At 42.5% G+C, this 25,748-nt stretch overlaps 1 protein-coding gene across 1 annotated transcript in view; it reads left to right on the forward strand.

Moving 5' to 3' along the window:
- The window catches only part of scfd2 (sec1 family domain containing 2), a 167,603-nt gene that overhangs the window by 17,731 nt on the left and 124,124 nt on the right, over positions 1 to 25,748 (forward strand). The window contains exons 4-5 of the mRNA XM_072682666.1: positions 8,976 to 9,103; positions 21,727 to 21,902. Of these exons, the coding sequence (XP_072538767.1) occupies positions 8,976 to 9,103; positions 21,727 to 21,902 (304 nt within the window). The remainder of the gene's footprint in view (positions 1 to 8,975; positions 9,104 to 21,726; positions 21,903 to 25,748) is intronic.

Genomic DNA, 25,748 nt, shown 5'->3' on the forward strand with positions numbered 1-25,748 from the left:
ACTGTGGTACTTAGTAATCCTAATGTGTCTTACAGTTGTATTGTATTCACAGGTTTCCTTGACTTTCATTGGCACAACAGACAGCAAATGCAGACTCCAAAAGCCCAGAATCAAGAGTAGAGGTGGAAATCTTTCTTATACCTGCTCTAATGAAGCAATTAAACACATCTAAATAAACCTCACAGTGCCCTAAAGCCCTATCTGAAATATATATGGGGCAAAACTCAAAAGTATAAAACCCCATTTAAATTCTCGCCTCACTTCCCCCTCCCCTTCCCCTCCACACATGCTCACACTGTAGTGGTCAGGTGTCTTGGCCTGCTTCAAATGAGTAAATGAGGGTGTGATTAGATTACAGAGTGGCTGTAATTGGGGCGTAATTGCCTGGGGTTGAATGCAACTGATCATTTCTCCGATGTGAGTAAGGCACACTCAGTGCCTGCTGTTGGTAAACAGAGTCATTATGAGCAGAGATGTTTATTAGTTGTGCTGAGAGAGCTGTCTGTCTGTCTGTCGAGCAGTACGTTCTGTTCATTTGAACAAGTCTTGAGTGCAGTGCATGCGAGGTGACCCAAAGCCTCATAGATCTACAAGTCATTTGAATGGGTTCAAATCTCCCAATAAAAAAATATAAGACTTATACAAAAAAAAAAAAAAAAACAGCCAATGATAAAAGAACTTTTGCTGGGATACTTGCCAAAAGGGTTGTTGCAGAGTACTGACCATGATGGGTTCCCAAATTTTGGCTTTGGGATATAAAAAGGTAATCTTGCTTTAAATATTAAAGAGATGTATGTATTGGTAAAATTGCATTTCTGCATCTTCATTTAGCAAGTTTTTTTTATTTTTTATAAAGATGACTTGTTCAGGAAGCAGAAATGCAAGTTGACCTGCTGGCCCAGTTAAAGTAATTCTTGGCGCAACAGTGTTATAACAAGTGTTATAAAATGGTCACTGTAATACAGTAGGTTAGAATAGGTTAGAAAGTAATGTGTTAAATAAAACATAAGTAAATATGTCTATCCGTTCAATTACAGACTCATTTATACATGTTAGAGTCAAATGTAATGTTTATAGCTATGATAACTAATACTTTATAGCGAATAAACTAAAACCTGATTAAATGTTTATAGCTACCTTCCTATCTTGATGCACAGTGTTTCTGAATGAGAGTTAACTATGATGGCTATGGCAGAATTAATTACTGGGTCATATATTTATATATGGGCAGAATAAATATTTGCCAAACTGAAGGTAAAACGCATTCAAATCAGTTTAGCAAGGAAATGATCTAATGCGTGTGTCTTATTTTGTTTACCTTGAATGGGCAACTCAACCGAGTGGTCACACAAACTTTACAGGATAGTATAGTTATGCATTTTATTGTCACATTTCTGCTACTCAACAAAAATATAATTGTTAGAGAGTGTGTAACATAAAATTTGATCATTTTGTTCTTATGTTAACTTTCCTTGTAACTTGAAGTAGATATCTTAAGAGACATCTCATGCCAATACATTATCCTTTTATGATATTGCTAACAACTGCAAATAATCAGCATTACACACTCTATGTAATAGGGGGAATAAGGTAAAACTGAGGTTTGGCTGAGTTTTTGTAGCAACAATTTGTTCACAGAAAAAGGTCTACCAGTTGGTTACAATGCCTGTTAAAGGGTAAAATATATGACTTTTATAGATCAGGTCACTTTTACTCGCTAAACTCTTCACACTAACAGATATTGACTAAGGGTGCTACTTTTGCATGCCACTGAAAGTTGCTTATTAGTTTCAAGTTAGTTAAAACTCAAACAAACCCTGGGTTCAGGGGTGAAAATCAGAACGTGGGGGATCACAAGTAGTTCATAGCCACCCCTGAGCAAGTTATTTACTGATAATGACATAAAAGTCTTACATCTGGCAATGAGAGTTCCAGAAAATAAATAAATAAATCATGGAATCCATTGCACTGGAGAGCCAACCCTTTAGCATTCTAGAGCACATTCAGCCAAGATGTGTAATGTCCTGCAGGCTCTGCTTATATGGGCCCGTATCGGTTATGGTGTACTCTCTATCGAAAAAATAAAAATAAAATGTCTGAGCGACCTTGTGTTAAACTGATTTATTGCTCGCTCACAGCAGATCTGCACAGGTCAAGGAGTGCAGTGATGCATGTGCACGAACACACACATGAAGTTTTGCATGAGACACTGGTTTACATCCCAGCGCAGGTCGTTACTGCGACTGTAATGACATTCTGTGAATGAGAGTGCGATGACTCCGCAGCTGTGTGTACGTGTGGATGTGCAGGCTGAGGATTTGATGGGTTTCAGGAATATTTGGTCAGTTGAAGTCCTCATTCTTAAGCGCTCGGTCATGAATTTCCAGGAACAATCCACCCCCGCTCCCCCTCTACACACACACACACACACACACACACACACAGGGTGAAGGTTGAGGGGCACAATTAAGAAAACAAGAAGAAGGTGGAAATATTTGACTCAACATCTTCAACTTTTGAGGGGCAACAGTGCCCTCCTTAGGTGGGACATTAAGTACGAGCCCAGTAACATGTCCAAATTACATGCGCACACACACACAGAGTAACTTATCCCCTATGGTCTGAGTGTGTAGCCTGCGGAGAGCTGTAGGAGAGTAAGAAGGGGGGAGGGGGAGAGGGAGGGTGGGTGAGGAAGGGAATTTTTTTTTTTTTTAGGGGTAAATTGGAACCATACTACATTTCCACTGCATTACATCTGGACCCCTCGTCTTCCTGGAATACACGCCTCCATAGACGCACACTCATACACACACACATGCATACGGACATGCATACATATATGACACATAGGGTCCGGTCTTAAGTTTGGTATTTAAACCATGCTGACTATGTGTGCATCTGTGTGTGTGTGACATGCAAAGTGATGTGCACTGGAAGCTACTCGTCTTACTCATGTTACCACACACACAAGCTTGGACACACACTGGCCTGCATAGATAGTTTTACAGTGGACTTGTTTACAGTTCATATGGATAATGATAATATCAAGTACAATATTACTAAGGCATAATGAGAACACTGTACACTATGCATGGCCGATTTGGATTGACCAATAAAATGAAACCTTCAGATTTTACCCATCTGTGACAGTGAACACACATACTTACACTAGTAAATAGGGGCAGCGAGTGCACACACATACACATACGCACACTTCTGGAGAAGTGGGCAGCCATCTCAGTGCCCAGGGACCAATAGAAGGTTAGGTGCCTTGCTCAAGGTCATCTCAGTCATTAATGACCCCAATTTCCTGCTGGTTCAGGGGATCAAACTAGTGACCTTCCAGTCTCTAACCTGCTTAGTTTAGCTGACTAGTAGCTAATATTAGCAGGCTTGGGACCCAAAAGGTAGCTGGACCGGCAGGTAGTGTGTGTGGGAGGGGTCAAATCAGCAACTTTCTGGTCCCAAGCCTGCTAAGAAGCCTGAACTGGCAGGAAGTCCCAAGCTTGTTTAGATAAGCTGAGTTGGTAGCCAATCTCAGCAGGCTTGGCACTGGAAGAAGCGGGGGTGTGGGGGGGGGGGTGTCAAACCAGCAACTTTTATGAGTTAGTAGTGTAAGTCAGTGTACCATCAGCATGATTCTGAAGCTGTTATTTAAGGTACAATTGCTGCATGATGTTGCTTTAAACCCGTAAAAATAAATATTCCACCAGTCTATTTCCATTCCGCTAGCCGAGCGGCCACTACGGGGGCCTACGGAAAGAGGCTACAGCAATTATGTTCCAATACTTACATGATTCTGATATTGCAGTGCATTCCTTCTCTGTGTGTGTGTGTGTGTAGGCCTCTGAATGTGTGTCGGAGAGAGAGAAAGTTGGTTATGTATTTCATATTGTTTCTGGTTATTATTTCTGCTCCTTTTTATTCTGGCCAAACTCACGTAACCTGAAAGCACTTGAAAGAAAATGAGTGTGAAAAGGCTGTCATTATTTTACCCCAAGCTATTTTTCCCTCTTTTCAAAGCGCCGCCTTTGCCAATCATCTTGTGGAGGCGAAGGCTTAGTCAGCGGGTGACATTTTGCAAATTCAGGCCTCTTGCCCTTCCTCCACTCTCTCAGTCTTCTTCACTCTCTTGCTGTTCTTTTTCTTCTGTGCACACATACATAGCAGGCCCGGAGTCGGCTCGCTCGAGTGGTATTCCTCCGCTTCTCGTATTTTTCAGGGAAAACCGAGGCTAAGGTGGAGCAGCTCGACCGTTGTTTTCTTTTCTCTCGTTCTTTTCGCCTCATTTTTTTCTGTAGTGGCAGTGTTTGGCGGAGTCGGGGGGCTCTCTCGGACGCTGCCAGGACCCTGTCTGGAACACATTACAGCTGTGATCCAACACATGGCAACAGTTAGAGAGAGAGAAAAAGAAAAACAGAGCAGATTTAACATTTGGGCTGTGTGTCAGTGAGACGGCCTGCGCCACTCGCCCTCGTCTTTCTTCTGATCTGTGTTTTTTTTTTTTTTTTTTTTTTTTTTTTTAAACTCTCTCGCTTTCCTGCCCTCTATATCACGTCTCCCCACTCCCACTTCTCTCTGTTCATTTTTTCTACACTTTTACCTAACCAGCATTTTCCTCCCTCTCCTCTCCTCTCCTCTCCTCACATTTCATGTTTTGTTACTTTTTTGTTTCTCTTCAGCCTTCACCCTCTCCCTCTCGCTCTTCCTCCTTCTCTGCCTCTCTCTTCTTTCTCCCCCTCTCTTTCTCTGGCTGCCTCACTCTCGTTTCATTCTCTGTCCTTCTAATTCTCTGTCTGCCCCGCTCTCATTTCTTTTTCTGCCTCACTCTCGTTTCTTTCTCTGTCCTTCTAATTCTCTGTCTGCCTCGCTCTCATTTCTTTATCTACCTCACTCTTGTTTCTTTCTCTCTGTCTCTCTTTCTCTGTCTGCCTCGCTCTCATTTCTTTATCTACCTCACTCTTGTTTCTTTCTCTCTGTCTCTCTTTCTCTGTCTGCCTCGCTCTCATTTCTTTATCTACCTCACTCTTGTTTCTTTCTCTCTGTCTCTCTTTCTCTGTCTGCCTCGCTCTAATTTCTTTATCTACCTCACTCTTGTTTCTTTCTCTCTGTCTCTCTTTCTCTGTCTGCCTCGCTCTCATTTCTTTATCTACCTCACTCTTGTTTCTTTCTCTCTGTCTCTCTTTCTCTGTCTGCCTCGCTCTCATTTCTTTATCTACCTCACTCTTGTTTCTTTCTCTCTGTCTCTCTTTCTCTGTCTGCCTCGCTCTCATTTCTTTATCTACCTCACTCTTGTTTCTTTCTCTCTGTCTCTCTTTCTCTGTCTGCCTCGCTCTCATTTCTTTATCTACCTCACTCTTGTTTCTTTCTCTCTGTCTCTCTTTCTCTGTCTGCCTCGCTCTCATTTCTTTATCTACCTCACTCTTGTTTCTTTCTCTCTGTCTCTTTTTCTCTGTCTGCCTCGCTCTCATTTCTTTATCTACCTCACTCTTGTTTCTTTCTCTCTGTCTCTCTTTCTCTGTCTGCCTCGCTCTCATTTCTTTATCTACCTCACTCTTGTTTCTTTCTCTCTGTCTCTCTTTCTCTGTCTGCCTCGCTCTCATTTCTTTATCTACCTCACTCTTGTTTCTTTCTCTCTGTCTCTCTTTCTCTGTCTGCCTCGCTCTCATTTCTTTATCTACCTCACTCTTGTTTCTTTCTCTGTCTCTCTTTCTCTGTCTGCCTCGCTCTCATTTCTTTATCTACCTCACTCTTGTTTCTTTCTCTCTGTCTCTCTTTCTCTGTCTGCCTCGCTCTCATTTCTTTATCTACCTCACTCTTGTTTCTTTCTCTCTGTCTCTCTTTCTCTGTTTGCCTCGCTCTCATTTCTTTATCTACCTCACTCTTGTTTCTTTCTCTCTGTCTCTCTTTCTCTGTCTGCCTCGCTCTCATTTCTTTATCTACCTCACTCTTGTTTCTTTCTCTGTCTCTCTTTCTCTGTCTGCCTCGCTCTCATTTCTTTATCTACCTCACTCTTGTTTCTTTCTCTCTGTCTCTCTTTCTCTGTCTGCCTCGCTCTCATTTCTTTATCTACCTCACTCTTGTTTCTTTCTCTCTGTCTCTCTTTCTCTGTTTGCCTCGCTCTCATTTCTTTATCTACCTCACTCTTGTTTCTTTCTCTCTGTCTCTCTTTCTCTGTCTGCCTCGCTCTCATTTCTTTATCTACCTCACTCTTGTTTCTTTCTCTCTGTCTCTTTTTCTCTGTCTGCCTCGCTCTTGTTTCTTTCTCTCTGTCTCTTTCTCTGTCTGCCTCGCTCTCATTTCTTTATCTACCTCACTCTTGTTTCTTTCTCTGTCTCTCTTTCTCTGTCTGCCTCGCTCTCATTTCTTTTTCTGCCTCACTCTTGTTTCTTTCTCTCTGTCTCTCTTTCTCTGTCTGCCTCGCTCTCATTTCTTTATCTACCTCACTCTTGTTTCTTTCTCTCTGTCTCTCTTTCTCTGTCTGCATCGTTTCTTTCTCATGGTTAACTGAGTGGTGTGATCACGTCTTTCTCTGAGTGTGTTTGAACTCTGTTATATGACAGGCTACACACACACACTCCCTCACCCTCCTGCAGCGTAGGGGGAAGGAGAGAGAGAGAGAGAGGGAGAGAGAGATAAAGAATGGTGCAGTAACGGTATGAGGGAGACTGATGATTGAATGTTAAGTATGAAGACACTGCTAATGTGACAGAAGATCTGAATGATGTTCATGAAGCTCCTGTAGATAAAGCCTGTTTAATGCTGAAAGACAGATCAGCTTTCACAACGATGGTGGCAACCCGGAGATGATGAGGAGAGTGAGAGAGAAAGAGGGAACTCCCACGGTGCAGAGAGTTCTCTGCCTGCTCTTTTAACACACTGAACTCTGCTGAGTATTGCTCATTAGCTGATTATCCCTTAGCTAATTCAGTTGCACTTTGTGTAACATTTAGTTTGTCAATAACCTTCTTCCCTCACATACACAACCCCCCCCCCCCCCACCCCCTTCATAGTGAAAAGATTTTTGGCATGGCCAGCTTGATCCTTTGACCCTGAGTAGCTGCTAAATTAAAGCGTATACATTTTCTTGTATGCTGGAGAGATTTATGCTCCAGCATACAAGAACAGTCAGACCATGGCTATCTGAGCCCTAGGCAGTTCACACTTCACACTCGTAGGGCAGTTCTGTGAAAGAGCTGAAGTTAGAATAGTCAGAACTGTGGAATTTAGATTAGAATTGGCTGTAAAGTGTTTTATGTCTGGGGGCTCTCGTCTGATAAATCACACCAGATTAACTAGGGAAAGGTATTGTTAACGTAATGATGAAACATGGTTGTTTTTTCTGGGTTAAATTACTCAGGGCTGGGTTTCCTGAGGTATGTAAGTGCAGAGATGATTCGTAAATTGTAAAGTAAGCATCACATCAAGCACTCTCTCCACCAGGGTTGATCTTCACACTAAGATGCCTTTGGAAAACCGGGTCCAGCACGTCAGCAAATTGTAACAGCAGGAAAAGTTCTGTTTTACTTTTGACAGTGGAGGTTTAATAGGGTAGCAAATTATTATTCTGTGAAATAACTACTACAAGTGTACAATTCTGGGATACAGTGGCATGCGAAAGGGCACACCACTGCAAGCAGAAGATGAGCTGGTCTCAAAAAAGCAAGACAATTTATTTTAAGCAGAATTAGTGTATTATTTCCGTCTTGTACAAGTCAAAAAGGAAAGGAGCACTATGCAAACGTTTGGCCACCCCAAGAGATTTGAGCTCCTGGTTAACCTACCAAGGTCTCAGGCCTAAGCTACAGCTTGTTCTCATTCATCTGTATGAAAGGCTAGAGCTTCATAAATGCACATTAGTCAACATCCATGGGATCCTCTAAGCAGCTGAAAACAAAAAGCTACATTTCCAAGTGGCTGTTTTCTCAGTTTGTAAGGCACTATAGAAACAGTTAAGGTCAAGTTAAGGTCTGGAAGACCAAGAAAACTTTCCAAGGAAACTGTTTGGCTGCGTAAAATCTTCAGGGATGGTTTAGCATAGTGGTGCACTATTCTACTGTGCTGTAGCACCTGCATAAATAAAAATTCTAGAAGAGAAGGAAACACCTTACCCCAAAATTAAGCCTAAGGTTTTTGGCTACAATGAGCAAAGGTATGCGTGGGGAAAAAAGGGTACAGAATTTCATGAAAAGAACACCACTCCAACTGGTAATCATGGGGGTAAGCGATGCTTTACATTTGTGTTACAGCCGGTGGCACAGGGAACATTTCACTGGTAGAGTGAAGAGTAAGTTTATTTAAATCCCAGCAAATTCCAGAAGAAAACATTGCAAACATAGCTCAAAATCCACAATAGACTACCTCAAGAAGTACAAGCTGTGGCCCTCACCGTCACCTGACCTAAACAGCTTACGGAGAACCCGAGCTGTGCAGCCATGTAAGCTCTATCATTCAGAGGTCTGAGGTTTTATCTCCGGTTATACCAAAGCCACTCATAACCAGGCATTACAGAGAGCGTAAAGGGCCTCACTGTGTTTGGATGGGCATCAGCATCAACTCTTTCACATCTAAAAACCTGCATCCAATATATTCTAGCAGTATGACCAAAAGAACCTAAAAATGAATTTCTGAAAGTCATGTTATTTATGTTATGAGATAATACATGAAGGTGTTGTGACTTAACAACAAATGCTACAGACATGTTTCAGGGATAATATGTTCTTGCAGTCTGAAAATCTGAGCCTGAATGTGTTGCACATAATTCTGTTTTTTTTGTTTAATAACTCAAGTGACCGCAGAGCTGTGGTGACGTGTAAAGCATCGAGCCAAGTCTGCTTCCAGGCTTCACTCCATTCCACATTGAATCCATGTTAACTGCTGTTGTCCTTGTGGAACTAATGAGGGCTGCAATTGAGACAAGGTTATTAGTGACCCATGTTGACCCATGATTGACTCTCAAAACCTCTGCTCCACAGGTCAGCGACTGCACGGTTGCTATGGGAGACCATGCTAGTTGCCAAGCAGAAGGAGGCTGTGATGGAGGTGAGGAGGCAACTGGTGGAGGCGGCCAGTAAAGAGAATCTGCCAATCAAAATGAGCATGGGTATGGCTTTACAGTCCTGCTTTGCAGTACACTGTAGTTCAGAGATCTTTTTGGTTGCTAGACGTTAGCAACAGTTCTTTTGAGTCCTGTAGGTCGTGACATTGCCTTGCTCTGACCCTGCCTGTTGATTTGAGGATGCTCTGACCCTGCCTGATGTTTTGGAGATGCTCTGACCCTGCCTGATGTTTTGGAGATGCTCTGACCCTGCCTGACGTTTTGGAGATGCTCTGACCCTGCCTGATATTTTGGAGATGCTCTGACCCTGCCTGATGATTTGGAGATGCTCTGACCCTGCCTGATGTTTTGGAGATGCTCTGACCCTGCCTGATGTTTTGGAGATGCTCTGACCCTGCCTGACGTTTTGGAGATGCTCTGACCCTGCCTGATATTTTGGAGATGCTCTGACCCTGCCTGATATTTTGGAGATGCTCTGACCCTGCCTGATGATTTGGAGATGCTCTGACCCTGCCTGATGTTTTGGAGATGCTCTGACCCTGCCTGACGTTTTGGAGATGCTCTGACCCTGCCTGATATTTTGGAGATGCTCTGACCCTGCCTGATATTTTGGAGATGCTCTGACCCTGCCTGATGATTTGGAGATGCTCTGACCCTGCCTGATGATTTGGAGATGCTCTGACCCTGCCTGATGATTTGGAGATGCTCTGACCCTGCCTGACGTTTTGGAGATGCTCTGACCCTGCCTGATGATTTGGAGAGGTTTGGCCCTGCCTGATGATTTGGAGATGCTCTGACCCTGCCTGATGATTTGGAGATGCTCTGACCCTGCCTGACGTTTTGGAGATGCTCTGACCCTGCCTGAAGATTTGGAGAGGTTTGGCCCTGCCTGATGATTTGGAGATGCTCTGACCCTGCCTGATGATTTGGAGATGCTCTGACCCTGCCTGATGATTTGGAGATGCTCTGACCCTGCCTGATGTTTTGGAGATGTTTGGCCCTGCCTGATGATTTGGAGATGCTCTGACCCTGCCTGATGATTTGGAGATGTTTGGCCCTGCCTGATGATTTGGAGATGCTCTGACCCTGCCTGATGATTTGGAGATGCTCTGACCCTGCCTGATGATTTGGAGAGGTTTGACCCTGCCTGATGATTTGGAGATGCTCTGACCCTGCCTGATGATTTGGAGATGCTCAGACCTTGTCTGATGATTTGGAGATGCTCTGACCCTGCCTGATGATTTGGAGATGCTCTGACCTGCTCTGATACTCTGTCATCTAGCAATAACAGTCTGACACTGTCATCTAGCCATAACAGATTGTCAAAGTGGCTCAGATCTTTCTGCTTTTAACACACATCATCTTAAAGATAATCAATGTTTTCTCAAAGTTTCGTCACCTGTCAGTGGAATGTATATGAGCATATATTTTCCATGATTATTAGGTTACTGTGCATCAGAGCAGCTCCATTGGAGTGCTGGCAGGAGGGCAAAAGTCTCATCTGAATCAAACCATAGAGAGAAGCAGATGAAGGTATTTTGTATGTTAGTAAACAAAACAACTTCAACAACTTCTGCTAAAAAGCTGTCAGATGCTTGAGGAGATTCCTATACATTTAAATATCATCATGGACTGCTGTTTTTTTAACAGCAATGGAGCAGCTGCGCCAAACACACACACACACACCCACCCACACCAGACGTGCTAACATTTAAACATGGCTCCAGCAGCATTAAGGACTGAGTGACACCTAGCAGAGCTCATATTCAGCATGGCAGAACTGCAGCTCCAAGTTTATGTTTCATTAGTGCAGGTTCAACAGCCACAAACGCGTGCCATCCTAATGGGCTTTTAATGAGTGCCAGCTTGAGAGCGAGCCCAGACACCAATAATACACACACACACACACACACGCACACACAATCAATTCATCAGCTTTGATCCAGATGGATGACCATACGGAAAAAGAGCTCACATTAAAATCCATTTATTATTCATTTGGTTTTAAGATTAAGCACCAAGCAGGGGAGAGAAAGAGGGGCAGAATGATTGGAGAGAGGCAGGACGAGAGAAGGAGAAAGGATGGAGAAGAGAGAAGGAGGCTTGGAAGGAGAGGACGAGGGAAAGAAAGAGATGGAGGAAGCAGAAAGTTTTGAATGAAGACCCACAGCGCCTCCATCAGGTGTTGTGTGGTATTTAGAATGCACAGAAAGCACATGTGGCTATGGAGGAAATGTGAACCACATGTTGGCATTTTCACACACACACACACACACACACACACACACGTTCTAGAGGACCTTCTATTGTTTGTAGGTTAAGCAATGGGGTCTACACTGAAGGACAAAAATGCCTTTTATTTGTACAGAGGAGCGAAATACACACACACACACACACAGACGTATACACTCGCACACAATCTTGGCCCTCCTTTTTCTCATACACACATGGACACACACACACATTTGCACAGCATACGCTTAATCAGCGACAGACACAGCCAGTGGTGGTCGCAGACTTAGTCACTGTGAAGACCCACTTTTTCAGTTGAACTCGTAGTGTGTGTGTGTGTGTGTGTGGTAGAATTACGGTTAACAGTTTTTCCCCCTGTGACTGCCTCACTGTTGACTTTCGAATTTAATTTGACAGCTCTCCAAAAGCCAGTACACACACACGCGTGCACACACACAGAGGACCCTGTTGATTCAGTGTCCAGAGGTCAGGTCATGAGACCTTGGCCTCCTAATTCACTCCAAATATGCAACACACACACGTACATGCCATAATAAGACACATAAAGCTGTAATAAATGGTAATAGTTTTGTCTAGGGCTGGACGATATGGTATGAATATTGTATAATGATATTTAGACATCGCACTGCTGCATTCCATCCTATTAAACAGGGCTAATTGCACTCTTTATAGGGGAACAGCGCAGTTCATCAGTGGTTTTAAGCTCCAGTGATATCCATGAAATGCTCAGAAAAGCATATAGGGTGAAAAAATATCAACACAATAGTGTTTTCTCATACTGCCTTCCTCTAGAATAGTCTTTAAAGAGATACTCAAGTGTTTATCGATCTAATCACTATCTGCCGCATCTGTGGCTTGCAGTCGAGTGGATTTCACAGTGCTTAGTGGCTGATCTTAAACGTTGACACAACATAGCATTTATCATAGAGGCCAATGGGCTGGTGCTTCAGCAGAGGAATAACAAATGATGTCCTCATACTTTTGTCCAGTTCTGCATAGAAATAATACATTAACAGTGATAAATGCTGGTTTATTTTTGTAAGGGGCATTTATTCATTTTTTTTATATAATATTTTTAAGACATAATGTTTGCACTCCAGTCCAAATATGGATGCACTAAACCTACTATAAATTCATTGCTTGTGTAAAGTAATGAAAAGCGCCATATTTGCATAAATCCACCTGTTCGGCCTACATTCTCACTAAAGTTATAAGGACTGTTTCAGCCCAGACTGCGTTTTGAATTGTTTTATTAGCGCTAAAGTAATGTAGAGATTAATGTAAAAATGAATCATGAATGTTTTTAATACGTAAAAGCAAGAATGTGAGGTGTGCCACATCTAAAATTTCAAAAGAAGCAGGACAGATGAGTGCAAGGTCACCAAAGCCTGAGACGACCAGGAGACATTTCGATACTAAACGTTTAATAGCTGGCAGAAAACGTGGATAGATGCGTTAAACACAGATATTATTAAAAAACAGAAAGGCTACAATAACTGACATAACTCTCTGTACAGTGGTGGAGAGCAAAAGCTCCAACAGCAGAAGTCCACATTAGGTTTCACTTCTGCCAGCCAAGAACATAAAGCTGAGGCTGCAGTGGGTGCAGGTCGGTGTCGTTCAGTGGCCTTCCCGGTCACGGATCTAGGCCTGTCACTTGACCTCAATCATTTTTGCTGACCTCAGTATTGGCCATTGCAAAAACAATGTTTTTTATTTTGATCATGTTTTATTTATTTGGGAAATGTAAACATTTTATATCTGCGTATTGTTAATAATTAAACAGTCATTGCTATTTCTAAAGGATGGCATCATTATGTTCATTATAGAGGTTAACTGGTCCACGGTTGCTCCACTCGTCAGAGATCCTTGGGGCACCACTGTTCTGCCACAAATCTGCAGGAATTGTGTGATACAGTCATTCCAACATGAATCAGAATCTAAAAAAAATGTTTCACACCCAGTGTTAGTGTGGTGTTCCTAATAAACTGCTTGATGAGTTTATTTATCAGTGTCATCATGTGTGGGACACGTCACTGTGCTTGTCTCTGGGAGTGTAGTGGGTGGGTGTTCATCATGTTGTGTTGATAGGGACTGGTCTGTTTCAACATGTGGTTCTGTTTCCATGTGACTGTTTCCCTCTGGATTCAGTTCATTACGTATGGAGCAGAATTCTGGAACAGCCACACACACACACACACACACACACACACACACACACACACACACACACACACACACACACAGAATATAGAAACCTTAGCCAACCTTGTGCATCGAATAACAGCTATTTCCTGATCCTCAAGCCAACAGAATCATGCTGGTGCCAGAACAATCACATTGCATATCAAACAAGAGTACACTCACATACATACACACACACACACACACACACACACACACACACACACGCACACTACTTTGCCATGCTTTCACATCCACAATAGATCTGCTGTCAGTTCACATTGTATTCTGCAGTGTGTAGTTCTGGTGGTCCTGTTTTTTTTTTTAATAGCCTAGGCCCATGGTTCTCAAAGTGGGGTCTGTGACACCAATTGAATTGATGACATTTAAGATGTAATAATGTCACTATGCTCATCACTCAGTAAGTAGTGATCAAACTGGCAGTAGACCGTGTTCTAGCTAATGAAGCCATGAAGCCTCGATACAGAGCAGCCTGATCACACCAGCAAAACAAAAGAAGAGGGGGGCGAACAGTGAGTCTGGACACTGTTAGCTGCTCAGCGGCGAGATAAAAGCCACACATCGTTAATGAAGAGCTTGTGCTCCCGTCTAATAAGCATGATGGTACATATATGATTAAAATGTGAACAGTCCTTAAGCCTTTCCCAGGTGGTTGCTGGGGTGTTGCTAGGTGGTTGCTATGAACCTTTGGATGCATGCATAAAATAAATCTGCGAGGGTCAATGGAATTTTCTTTCACACACTAAGGGGTCTGCCTGCAGAAATTTTATGAACAGTTGGCATTGGTGGTCTTTGTTTAGCAGTCCGTCAAAAAATGTACTTTTTCAGGCAGTTGCCTTTTCCTACTCATTTCTAGACCTTTTCAACAGATTGAAAAAAACATAATGTAAAGTGATAATAGAAGAAATAAATTATATCATAAAATTATGTATTTGTTATCCTTTTTCAACATACCAAAGGTTATAGAGGTTTCAAACAGCCCATGTAGACATTTAAACAACTACGCTAGAAGCACAATAAGATTAACCATTAGAGTGTATACCTCATCTTCATAAATACATGCCCCAAAACGTCTCCCAGCCAGATCAAAATACCTCCATTTGTTTAATGTAGACAAAAATCAGTGTGGTTTTGAACATGGTTTTTGACTGTTGACCTCGGCACAATATGTGGGATCATTCTGCATGTTGCGTTCCGGTTAGAAAAGGTTATAGTTCAGCAAAGCAGTATTTGTAGTTTTAGCTTACATGTTTAAATAAGGCCCATCCATGAACATTTGTTCATTTGTTTTTGTAGCTTTTGGTCGATTTTTGAAAGCAAACATTGGAAAACTTTGGCCTGAGATGAGTTTGGTGACAGTTTATGTCCAGTTTGTGAGCAACATTATCCAGGCATTTCCTGTTGTAAACTAAAGAAGCACATTAGGAATCAAAAACATCTTGGCTGATTAATTGCATTTGGGGTCATTGATCAGTAATGTTGATTTCCCTTTACGCTAAGCTGTTCTTTAGACTTGAAAGGCATTTGTTAAAAAACATACTTTAATAAAAAATCTTAGAAATAAGAAAGCAACCGCTATTAAAAGTACCCCTCCCCCCTTTTTAAAGGATGTATTTCCAAAACAATTACAGAGTTGGTAGAAAATGAAATACACACCTGGTTAAAAAGTTCTTCCCATGTGACTTGGACTGGGGCGACATTGATTTGAATAACGCACGTCAGATTTCAGATCCTCTGAAAACACATGGATTTCTCTTTAATAACAACCCCCTTTAGAATAATACAATCCCCTAGCATTAGTCATTAGATTAATCAAGAAAAATGAATTAATCAATAAAACAAAAAATGACTGTCAGGTGCAGCCCTACTTTTGACTGGCCTAAAAATGAATATTGAATAGCCCAGTGTTTTTACTACTACTACTGGTGATAATGGCAGTGTCAAGGGGTAAAGTGTGCGTGGAGATATTTAAGTGTACATGGAGCTCCCTGACATTTCAATCCCTCGCTTAAGGGCTACCCCACTGTCTGCTCTTCTCTCTGTCTTAAACACACTAATTTCGCTCCCTGTGTTTAGCTCTCCTTTGAGTTATGGTTGGCACATTAGGTTAAGTGATTCCTGGGTGTTTTGCCAGAGCTTTTTAAAGCTGACTCACTCCACAATGGCCCTTTTCAGCGTCTGGATATTTCTGGCCCCCGGGTCCATTTTCTCGACAATATTTTAATATCCCGACAAACTCCGACTGGCCTTTGTACACAGTGCCACCATTTTGCTTCACCCTGGCTGCCCGCAGGCTGACACGGCGTTCACTGTGAACTGCATATCCCACGTTTCATTGCATCCAAATGGACTTGCCGAGAGTCGGTTATGAACCAAAGAGCTTTTGGGATCAGGCGTTGTCATTTAGGATTAGCGCGACTGCCCACAAAGATGCTGTGCCTGCCAATAGTTGTACAGTGGGAAAATGGATTGCTTTTACTTTTAGCTAGTGTGATCAAGCTGGCTTCAAGGCCCAGAACGCTGCACAAGCACTGTAGTTTGTAGTTCTGTAGTGTGTGTAGCTCTGGTACATGTACTGTGTTCAGTAAGTGCATTGATTTTGAGGATTCTGAAACTGAGTAGTGTACAGTTGGTGGTGGTCGGTGTGGCTTAACAGATAACACCACTACCTGCCAGTGCGCTACCACACCATGTGGGAGGCTGGGGTTCGAATCCCTGTCTGAGTCCTTGGGCAAGACTCCTAACACTACATTGGCCTGCCTCTGTAATACGAGTAACCTTGTAAGTCGCTCTGCTAAATGCCATAAATGTAAATGTACAGTTGTCACAGGAGTTGGTTTGCCATTGGGCTATTTTATAGCGTCTTTTTTTCACTTTTTGACATAACTTGAATCTGACATTTGTACTTAAACCTGTGTTAAGATTGCGCAATGAAAGGGCCTATAGAAATGCTCCAAAATGACTTGGAATAAAATCTTTTTACATTGACTTCCATTGAAAGTTAAGACAGTTTTTCCCTTCTCCTGTAAAGTTGCCGTTTTATATCTAGAAGGTTCTTGCTTTGTGTCTTTCCTCCAACTGCAAGAGATTTGTCAGTGTAAACAAGGCAAAGAGGAGTGTAGCATTTGTACTGTTTCAAGTACCATGGCCATTAGCACGCCCTTAAGTGTAGTAGCTCTGAAGGGTTACAAGGTTTCAGTAAATTAGTGCAATTTTAAAGTAAATGTTTGGCCTGATCTTAAACATGACTTTCCTGTGATTTCTTCAGTGTGGCCTCCATTTTTGACACGATATTGAACAATTAAAGGATCCTGATGAATCCAAATTAATGCCAAATTAGCTATCACTTTCTGTTCATATGAAAAGTGTCTTTTGTACACTGCGCTTTGCAGGGTTCTTTAGTAAATACTGTGGGTCTATGTAGAATCATGATTTAAATGATGTTTGCCTGGTTAGAGCATAAACCGTTTGTAGGCGGTTCTACAAGGAATCATTTTAAAAGTGGTTCTGTCAAACACTACAATGGGTTCCACTATTATTACTAGTCCACCATTTTTCAGTCCTATATAGAACCCTTTTTGCATAGAGTATAGTCATACAGCTAACTCCTGCTGTATCTCAACATACCACTTATTTTGTGTCAGAAACTCTTTCATTCAAAGCTTTCCTTTGACTGATACACTGTACGGACAAAAGTATTGGGACACCTGCTCATTCATTGCTTCTTGCACAATCAAGGGTATTAGAAAAGCTTTTGTTGCTGTAACTGTCTCTACTGTGCAGGGAAGGCTGGATTTTAAAGCATTGCTGTAAGAGTTTGAGTAATGAGGTCAGGACATTGGATGCTCATCTCCAACTTCCTTGCTCGTCCCAAAAGTATTGGATGGAGCACCATCATTCCAGAAAACACACAGTCCCACTGCTGCCCAGCTCAATGCTGGAGGGCTTCATTCCCCTTTAGCCCACGCAGAGTCCTATTCTTTTGGCAGTACTTCTCCACAGGGACTAGACAAGCTGTGTGTGTGTCTGTGCCTTTGTACATCTGTGTCAGCAATGGGTACAGCTTAAAGTAACTGATTACATTCATTAGAAGGGGTGTCCACAAACATTTGGACATACAGGCTATGGTTCCTTGTGTAAATGGGTCGATATTCAGGATTTCAATGTTTTGTGATCTAGTGCAAAGGAGAAGCCAGATTTACAAAGAAAAAAATGGAACTGTGCAGCCCAGCCTGACTTGGCTTCTCTCTGTCCCTTGAAACCTGCAGTGATGATAGTTTTACCATCATCATGGATTTGAACTTCCATCTTCCAACCATTTTTTTTTTGTTGTTGTGTTTTAGCATGGATACTCAAATACATAAATACAGAATGTCTAATACATTTTTATATAGCATTTTAGAGATAAGAGATATGTTATCATTGTCATGCAAACCTTCTGTATCTGCATTTTTCTTCCATTTTTGACTTTTTGACATGAAATTGCCAGTATTTTTATTTATTTATTTATTTATTTTTTAATATAAATGCTCCCAAATGACTTTAAATAAAATCTTTCTACATGGACTTCCACTGAAAGTTAGTTTTTTTCCTTTGTCCTGTAAAGTTTTAAAGTGGGAGCAATGCTCCCAACACTAGGAGGATAACACATCTCTTCAAATGTTCTATTGCTATTATACAAGAGTAAAAACATAAACGAAGGAGTCCTAGAGGCCGGAGTCCTAGAGAGCACAATTTTGCTCTCTGCAAGTGGGCGTCTGTTAACTGCTGAGGTGGAGCTGGGGACCCGACTGCAACAGTTGGAAAAGAAGGTAATTTATTTATCTTTACGGACTTAACACTTGTCTCTTCCGATGCATGTAAAGTCAGCCATGACCTTTCCAACTGCCGCAGCCGGGTCCCCAGCTCCACCACAGCAGCTTACAGACGACTGTGCAGGCCAACATCGCGTTAACACGGATGATGGGAGAGACAGATCTACCCACTTGGAGAGAGCACAATTGTGCTCTCTAGGACTCCGGCCGCCGATGGCAAATCGGTTTATTCATTTATTTCTTTACTCTTGTATAATAGCAATAGAACAAGTGACGTGTTATCGCAAATAACATAATGCCTGTTATGATCTGAGGATCTAATGGTATGTTATTTGAAGCAAACCGCCCCTTGTGTTCTATTGCTTTATAATACTATGTAGTGCTGGACGGTCGCTGCATGGAATCACCCTGGATTCTACTGTCACTGTGTAAAAACCTTCTAAAATGTTATACTCTCTCTATATATTTCTCTCTCTCTCTTTCTCTCTCGCTCCGATAGCCTGAACTAGAGCAAACATTGGCCTTGTGAGCTCACAGGAAATCCTCCCCCATCTGCTGCTGGTTGAAAGCATCAGCATGGTGAAGTGGCTTTAAGGGATGTTGATGTGAACTCCCCAGCATTAGACTGTTCTGGGTTATCACAATCTCTCTCTCCATCTCTGTATCGTTCACTCCTCACTCCATTCTTTTTTCTGTGTCATTGTAGACCCCCCCCACCCCCCACCCTCTTAGGGATTCTAGGGCTAGTAGAAAATTGGTTTGTGTGGGATGTTGAGCACTCTGTGAGTAAACGTGCCGTAAACATGGCACCTCAGTCAATTCGCTCTATATGGGGTTCAGCACAGCCTGGCCTGCATTGGCCTAAACACATTCTGCCACCAAACAGGACGTTTCTGAACCTTTAGGAGATGAAACCGAAATGAGTCATTGTTTTTAATGTTTACTGGTATTAACATCTCCAAATGTATAGGAATGAACATTCCTGGCTAACACACAGACACATTCGCTGATCTCAGATAAGCTTATGTTCGGCTTCCCGTCCTGCATGAGATTCAGACCATTTATCTCACGCTAGCACACATGCATACTTATTTGGGGTAGTGTGACCCCTTTACACATTTCTCTTCAGTAAAAACATGCATTCTCTCCCATGTTTCTGCAGCAATCATTCACACTGCGCTGGTCTCTGCCGATATTAATCACCACACACTCTGCGTCTCTCTGCTCGTCCGGCCCAGCCTCCCCCATCTGCTTATTAGCACTGAGGGACTGCCATGTTCACATCACTCTTCCTAAGATTGGGTGCTGGACTTGCTTTCTACATGATAAGTCGCCGCGATGCTGGAGACATATTTAATGTAGTCCGGAGAGGAGCGCCACAAAAGGCAGGATTTATCAGTCAACCAGATAATGCAAGACAAAAGCCAAGCCTGTCCAACAGGAGGAGAGATGGAGGACATTCCTATTTGACAGTCCTCATTTTTGGCTGAGGTTATGCAGATTTACTGAGAACGCCTGCTCCATGGAATACCCCACAGGACAAGAAGATGGCTAGCTTCCATTAAATGTTCAGTTAAGTCTCAAAGCAGGCTTCTCTGTGCCTGTGTAACGAGTAAGCAGTAAAATATGAAGACTCCTCACTGATTGCGACAGAGTTCTTGTCCTGTTTGTTTTGGTCGTGTCCTTCTGATGGTGTTAAGGCCATTAGCCCACATTCACATTTCTTATTGAACTGTACTTGAAGATCCTGCATCTGCTTCCTTCATATGCATGATTTTAGTAATGATGTTTGTATATGTTTATAAGCAGAATTTGGCCACCCCTGGTCAAAATGTATGTTATTGTATATTAATGGTTAAAAAAAGAACTGAAGACATGAAGTTAGAAGATTCGTATATACATTTTAAGCAATGTGAAAGTGAAATAAAGGAAAAGGAGTAGTTGCAAAAGATTAGGCACCCCAAGACATTTAAGCTCCCAGGTAACTAAGCAGCTGCCAGCTCTGAGTGTTTTCAGGTAGCCCTTTTATCAGTTTGTAATGTAATTAGAAAATGACAGTTAACAGAAATGGTGAAGGTTAAGCTGAGGCCTGGACGACCAAGAACTTGCCTTCAGTATGATTAAACAGACTGCACATGGAAGAGTCATCAGATCAGCAGAAACATTTTCCTTCATCCTCATCAGGAGTTTTTTTAAGGAATCTGCTTTGGAAATGAAACCTGTGGATTGATGGAGTTATTGTCCGTAATCAGCAGATCTGTGTTTAGGGAAAAAAAGGGGTGCAGAAATTCATGAAAAGAACACCTCTCCAACTGTTAATCATGGGGGTGGATCAGTCATGCTTTGGGCTTGTGTTGCAGCCAGTGGCACAAGGAACATTTCCCTGTGTTCTGGGAAGAATGAATCTGTGCATAGACCTCAAAAGAGTAGGCCCAAGCTAGAAGCCTTTTGCAGGGAAGAATGGGCAAAACTCCCCATTGACAGACTGAAGGATGCTTAGCTGCCTCTGGTCATCTTTTACTCACTGTAACTATTCACTGTAAAAGATACTTTGACCAGGGGTGGCCAGACTATTGTAGGCCACTGTATTAGACTGGTGTTAAACAAATCAACAAATAGCCGAACATTGGCTTCATACTAACGACTCCATTTTCTGCTGTTTAGAGCATTCAGCTTTATAAAAGTGCAGTACTGGAAACAGTGTTCTCCTCCTGTCTGTGCCAGTTCCCGTCCTCTGTGTGGGCACTCCAGTTTCCTACCGCCTCCCTGAAAAACACATGGTTAGAGAATTGGCCATGCCAAGTTGCCTCTAGGTGTGAGCGTGTGAGTGAATAGTTCTGTTTGGTACCCTGGAATGGACTGGCGCCCTGTCCAGGGGGTATTCCTGCATTGCGCCCAGTGATTCCAGGTAGGCTCTGGACTTACCGTGACCCTGACCAGGAAGAAGTGGATAGGAAGATGGAATATTGCGAACAAATGCTCTAACACTGTACCTATAAGCAAATATGTTACATGACCGGTCACAATACAATACACTGTACACATTGTGTAAGTGTCCCTAATAATGAGATAATTGCTTAGTTCATGAATTACACATCCATTAGGTTTATATATTGTATTGACAGGTTCATATCATCCTTTTTTGTATTTGTATACAGTACTGTAAAACCATAACTTTGTCAAATTCAGATCATAAGAAAATATCTCATTTACCCAGCTTCCTCTGCATGTTGTGATTGTCTGTAAGGAATTAATAATTACTATTTAATTACTTCATACACTTGTTATTGCTTACTCGAACTTTAATAACATTAATAAACATGGGATGCATTCACACGACTTGCATTAACAGACAATCTCTCTCTCTCTTTCTCTGTCTCTATCTCTGTCTCTCAGGGCGTGTAACAGCAGAGCAGCTCTCCTCGTATGTGCAGCTGTTTCGAGGCAGTTGGGGAGCGGTGGAGAATCACTGCGGGGTGCTGCAGCTGGGACTAGCCACCGCTCACACACTCCGCCACCCGGCCCTCACACGCTGGGACGCCTGCCTGGCCTTCGAGAGACTCCTGCTGCAGGTCAGCCAATCACACTGCTTCACCACCGGCTGGTCGCACACACATCGCTAAGCACATGGTTCAAGGACACACATCAGTCACACAACACCTGCTAACATAACCATAGTCCTTCTCCTGTTGAATTATCCCCTTAAATGCAGAGGATGTGTATGTGCCCTCGTATTACAGAGGTGGGCCAGTGTAGCGTTAGGAGTCTTATTGGTGTAGCGCTGCACAGTCACCCAGACTGGGAGTCAAACCAATTGGTGTGGTAGCTTGCTGGTAGGTACTTGTGTTATCTGTTGCGCCACACCAACGATATATTGAAGTTAGGGCTGCACAATACATTTGTTTCAGCATAGTCATTGCAATGTGTGCATGTGCAGTAGTCACACTGCAGGGCATGGAATGTTGTGCAAGGCAAATTTAATGTTAATGTTAAAACCTTCGGCTGCTTGATGCAAAAGAATGCTATGACATTCTCACCTGAGGCAATATCATTTATTTTACTCTAATCTGGAACACATGCAGTGCGTTATTAATATCAGGTGTATGTTGGATTGTTGACTTTGGTGGTAATTTTCCCCCCAATATCAGCACTAATTGAAGTAATACAGTATCAAATTTTAATGAATAGTTTACATGCGAAGATTTGTGTCAGGCAGTGGTTCATTTTGTGCTGTGTTTAAACCCCTGGCTTCAGATCCTGAAGACTACATTACAATATATTGAACCTTAATTAATAATGATATGTGTCATACTGCCAGTTTTTTTGACAAGACACAGCTCTTAGCTAACAAGTCATTCGGTTTGTCAGATGCCGCTGATAGTGGTAGAGTTTTCCATCTCTGCTTGGAATACTCTTTACATTACATGAAATTACATATAAATATACATATATATATATATATATATATATATATATATATATATATATATATATATATATATGCGCTGAACACTGCTACTGAAATAAGATTGTCCCATGGCTTTAAAATCCAGTGAAAAATAATTAGACCCAAAATACAGATTTGTTCTGTTAAATTTACAGCCATCACATGTGGTTGTTGTTATACTGTTGCTGCAGGTAGCATGCCTTCATTGCTGAAGGTGGATATTGTAATGTATGTAGTTTTAAACGAACGCAACAAAATCCACACCCTGAACATGTCTTTGCTGACTACATTTGAGTTCAACTCTTGCTGTAAGTGTAATTAATGGTACTCAGGTGTCTCTGCCATGTAGCCAGTGTGTGCAGGTGTGGAGAGAGCTCAGGATCCAGCTGTAAACACCATCAGAGGCAGCACCGCTGCCGCCGCCACCAGTAAACAGAGTCAGAACACAACATTGAGAGCTTCTGTAAACGTCTTGGAAACGCAGACTCGCATTCGTCTCACACAGCCTCCACACAAACGCCCTCCCCTGCTGTGTGTTTAGAGCTGCGGCAGCTTGTTTAGGAGTTCGTGGGCGTGTGTTTAGCGTGGCGCGGGTGTAGAGGTGAACAGGAAATGCCTTGACTGCGGCTCGTCTGGGACAGATACATACAGCGCGAGTTCGCGTGTGTGACCGGGCGCAGGGCGAGAGGTCAAATATGCGGAGCATGGAAGGAGGGAGTAATGGAGAGATAGAAGGTGGAGGAGAAGGACACAGGGACCTAAATAGGTAGTGTAGAATTGTGGAGCTATGAAGGAGGAGATGAGAGGTACTGAGAGACTGCTCAGAGATATATATATATATATTTTTTACTTTACAGCAGAGCCAGAGATAATCGCCCCCACCCCAAAACCCACTCCCGTCTCCCTCATTAGTTTCAAAGACTGAATTTGATGGAGTTGTGTGTTCCCGGAGCTGTTAAGCTATCAGCAGGACAGCACCATGTTTAGGAACTTATTAAAGTCAATCAGTGAAAACATGCAGCAGACTGGAGCCAGAAAGCCTGCAGCCAAAACCTCTAACCTGCCAGACAGCAGCGAGAAAACAACACACACACAGGCATACCTGAGCAAAGCCATTGGAGACAGAGAGACCATGGAAATAGCTTTTGGAGTGCAGTGTTGCAGGTTTATTGGAATGAGAAATTATAAGAAATAGGCTCAATTTTCTTTAGCACCGTACAATGGAATAAACCTTCACTTCACGAGAAATATGGGAGAAATCTTTAATGTTGAGCAGCTTCTTGTTGCTGTTTAGTTCATTCTATGGCTATACTTTGCATCCTTTCTCTGTAGACTGTCCTTTTACAGTCTGATTTCACCCCCCCCCCCCCCCCCCCCCAAATTGGTAGTCAGCTGAGGTAGGCCAGTTTGTTTCTGAGGAATAGTAAAAGCCAATCAGCTACTTTTTGTTTTATTTGTGTAGTGTAGATATCTACTTGTTTCCCTGGCTGTCGCTTCTTTATGTGCCGAGTTTGAGCTTTTCTTTTCTTTTGTGCGAGCTAATCTAAATTAAATTCATTGATTTCAAATCAAATTTCATGACTACTTATGATGTTCATATTTCATAGCATTCAGTTACCAAATAATACACTTTAAGATTAGTAACTGAATAATTTGTCTCATGATTGAGGGGATAATAAACTCTCAGACTGTAACGGCCCCAGACTTTATCTGAAATTATTGCAAATGAGACTAAAAGCATTTCTTTGCTAGTATTAAGCTGCTGTCTTTAGTAGTTACTCTGTAGCAGCCGTGGAACAGCGATGTGCCATTACAACAAAACCTGAACTGCCCTCGCAGCAAATGATGTGTTTTTCTAACCTGAGAAACCACTGCAGTACTGTTAAAATAATTTTTGCTGCTAATTGTGCTGTTTCTAGAAGTCTGAGGTGCCTCACACTGCATCTTTTGCAGAGCTTGCTGAACTTCTGTGGGGACGGGCTCAGCACTTTTACAGAGGGAAGACGTGTACAGTAAATGAGCAGTAGAAGCAAATGCAGTAAATGCACTGCAGAGTTGCAGTTTATTAAGAGGGAAACACTACATCTTACAAGTCTTTTGGTAGGGCACGGTATCAGTCTGAGAACCTCCACACCACAGATGATCCCGACAGAGCAGCCTCACAGGGCCTCAAGGCTCTATATTGCACCAAAAAGAGCTCCACTGTTGTTACAAGGCAAATAATTGTTTTCCAGTATTATGTGGAACCCTTGTTCCTTAGAGTGCATGTATTTATTGAATTGTTTTGGACTCATCGCAAGTGGAACCCTTGTAGGTGCCATGTAGAATGTGTTAAAGAATGTGAGACTACGGGAAAATCGACGCTTCGCTTGCCATTTCTTGCTAGGAGTGCATTTCCCGATTATGGACAGCTGCAGCTGGTTACAAAGGTAGCTTTGGCCAGGCCGAGAGAGAGGACTCTAGCCTCCAAGCTAAGTGGCAAGAGCCGGCAGAGAGGACATTAGGGCAGGATTATACTTTCCACATTGACACATTGGCACTTGTGTTGGCACCGCCAATTTGCTCTGCATCAAATATAAACCAGACATTAGCCTCCTAGCTAAGTAACGGGAGCTACTAGAGAGGATGTTAGCTTCTTGGCTAAGCAGCGAGAGCAAGAAGAGTGGACGTTAGCCTCCTGGCCATGGAGTTAGAGCCACCACAAAGACTCGTATTAGTGTTTTAGGTGTGACTGGTGACTTGTATGGTATCGCTGTCTGTATGTATCTCTGAACTTCACACGTTCCTCCAGTCAGCCTCTCCCTGGGCTGAGATCACAAGAACAATCAACATGGATGACCCAAATTCTACAAAATCTCTAAAAGTGCCCTGTGCTATCTGGCACCAACATTAGCAGCAGCGTATGTATGCACTTTCAGTGTTGGACATGGGTTAGCACATGCACTTGCACATGTGACCACTCTGCTGCGAG

Source organism: Salminus brasiliensis, chromosome 1 (assembly GCF_030463535.1).
Source record: "Salminus brasiliensis chromosome 1, fSalBra1.hap2, whole genome shotgun sequence".
Classification (NCBI taxonomy): Eukaryota; Metazoa; Chordata; class Actinopteri; order Characiformes; family Bryconidae; genus Salminus; species Salminus brasiliensis.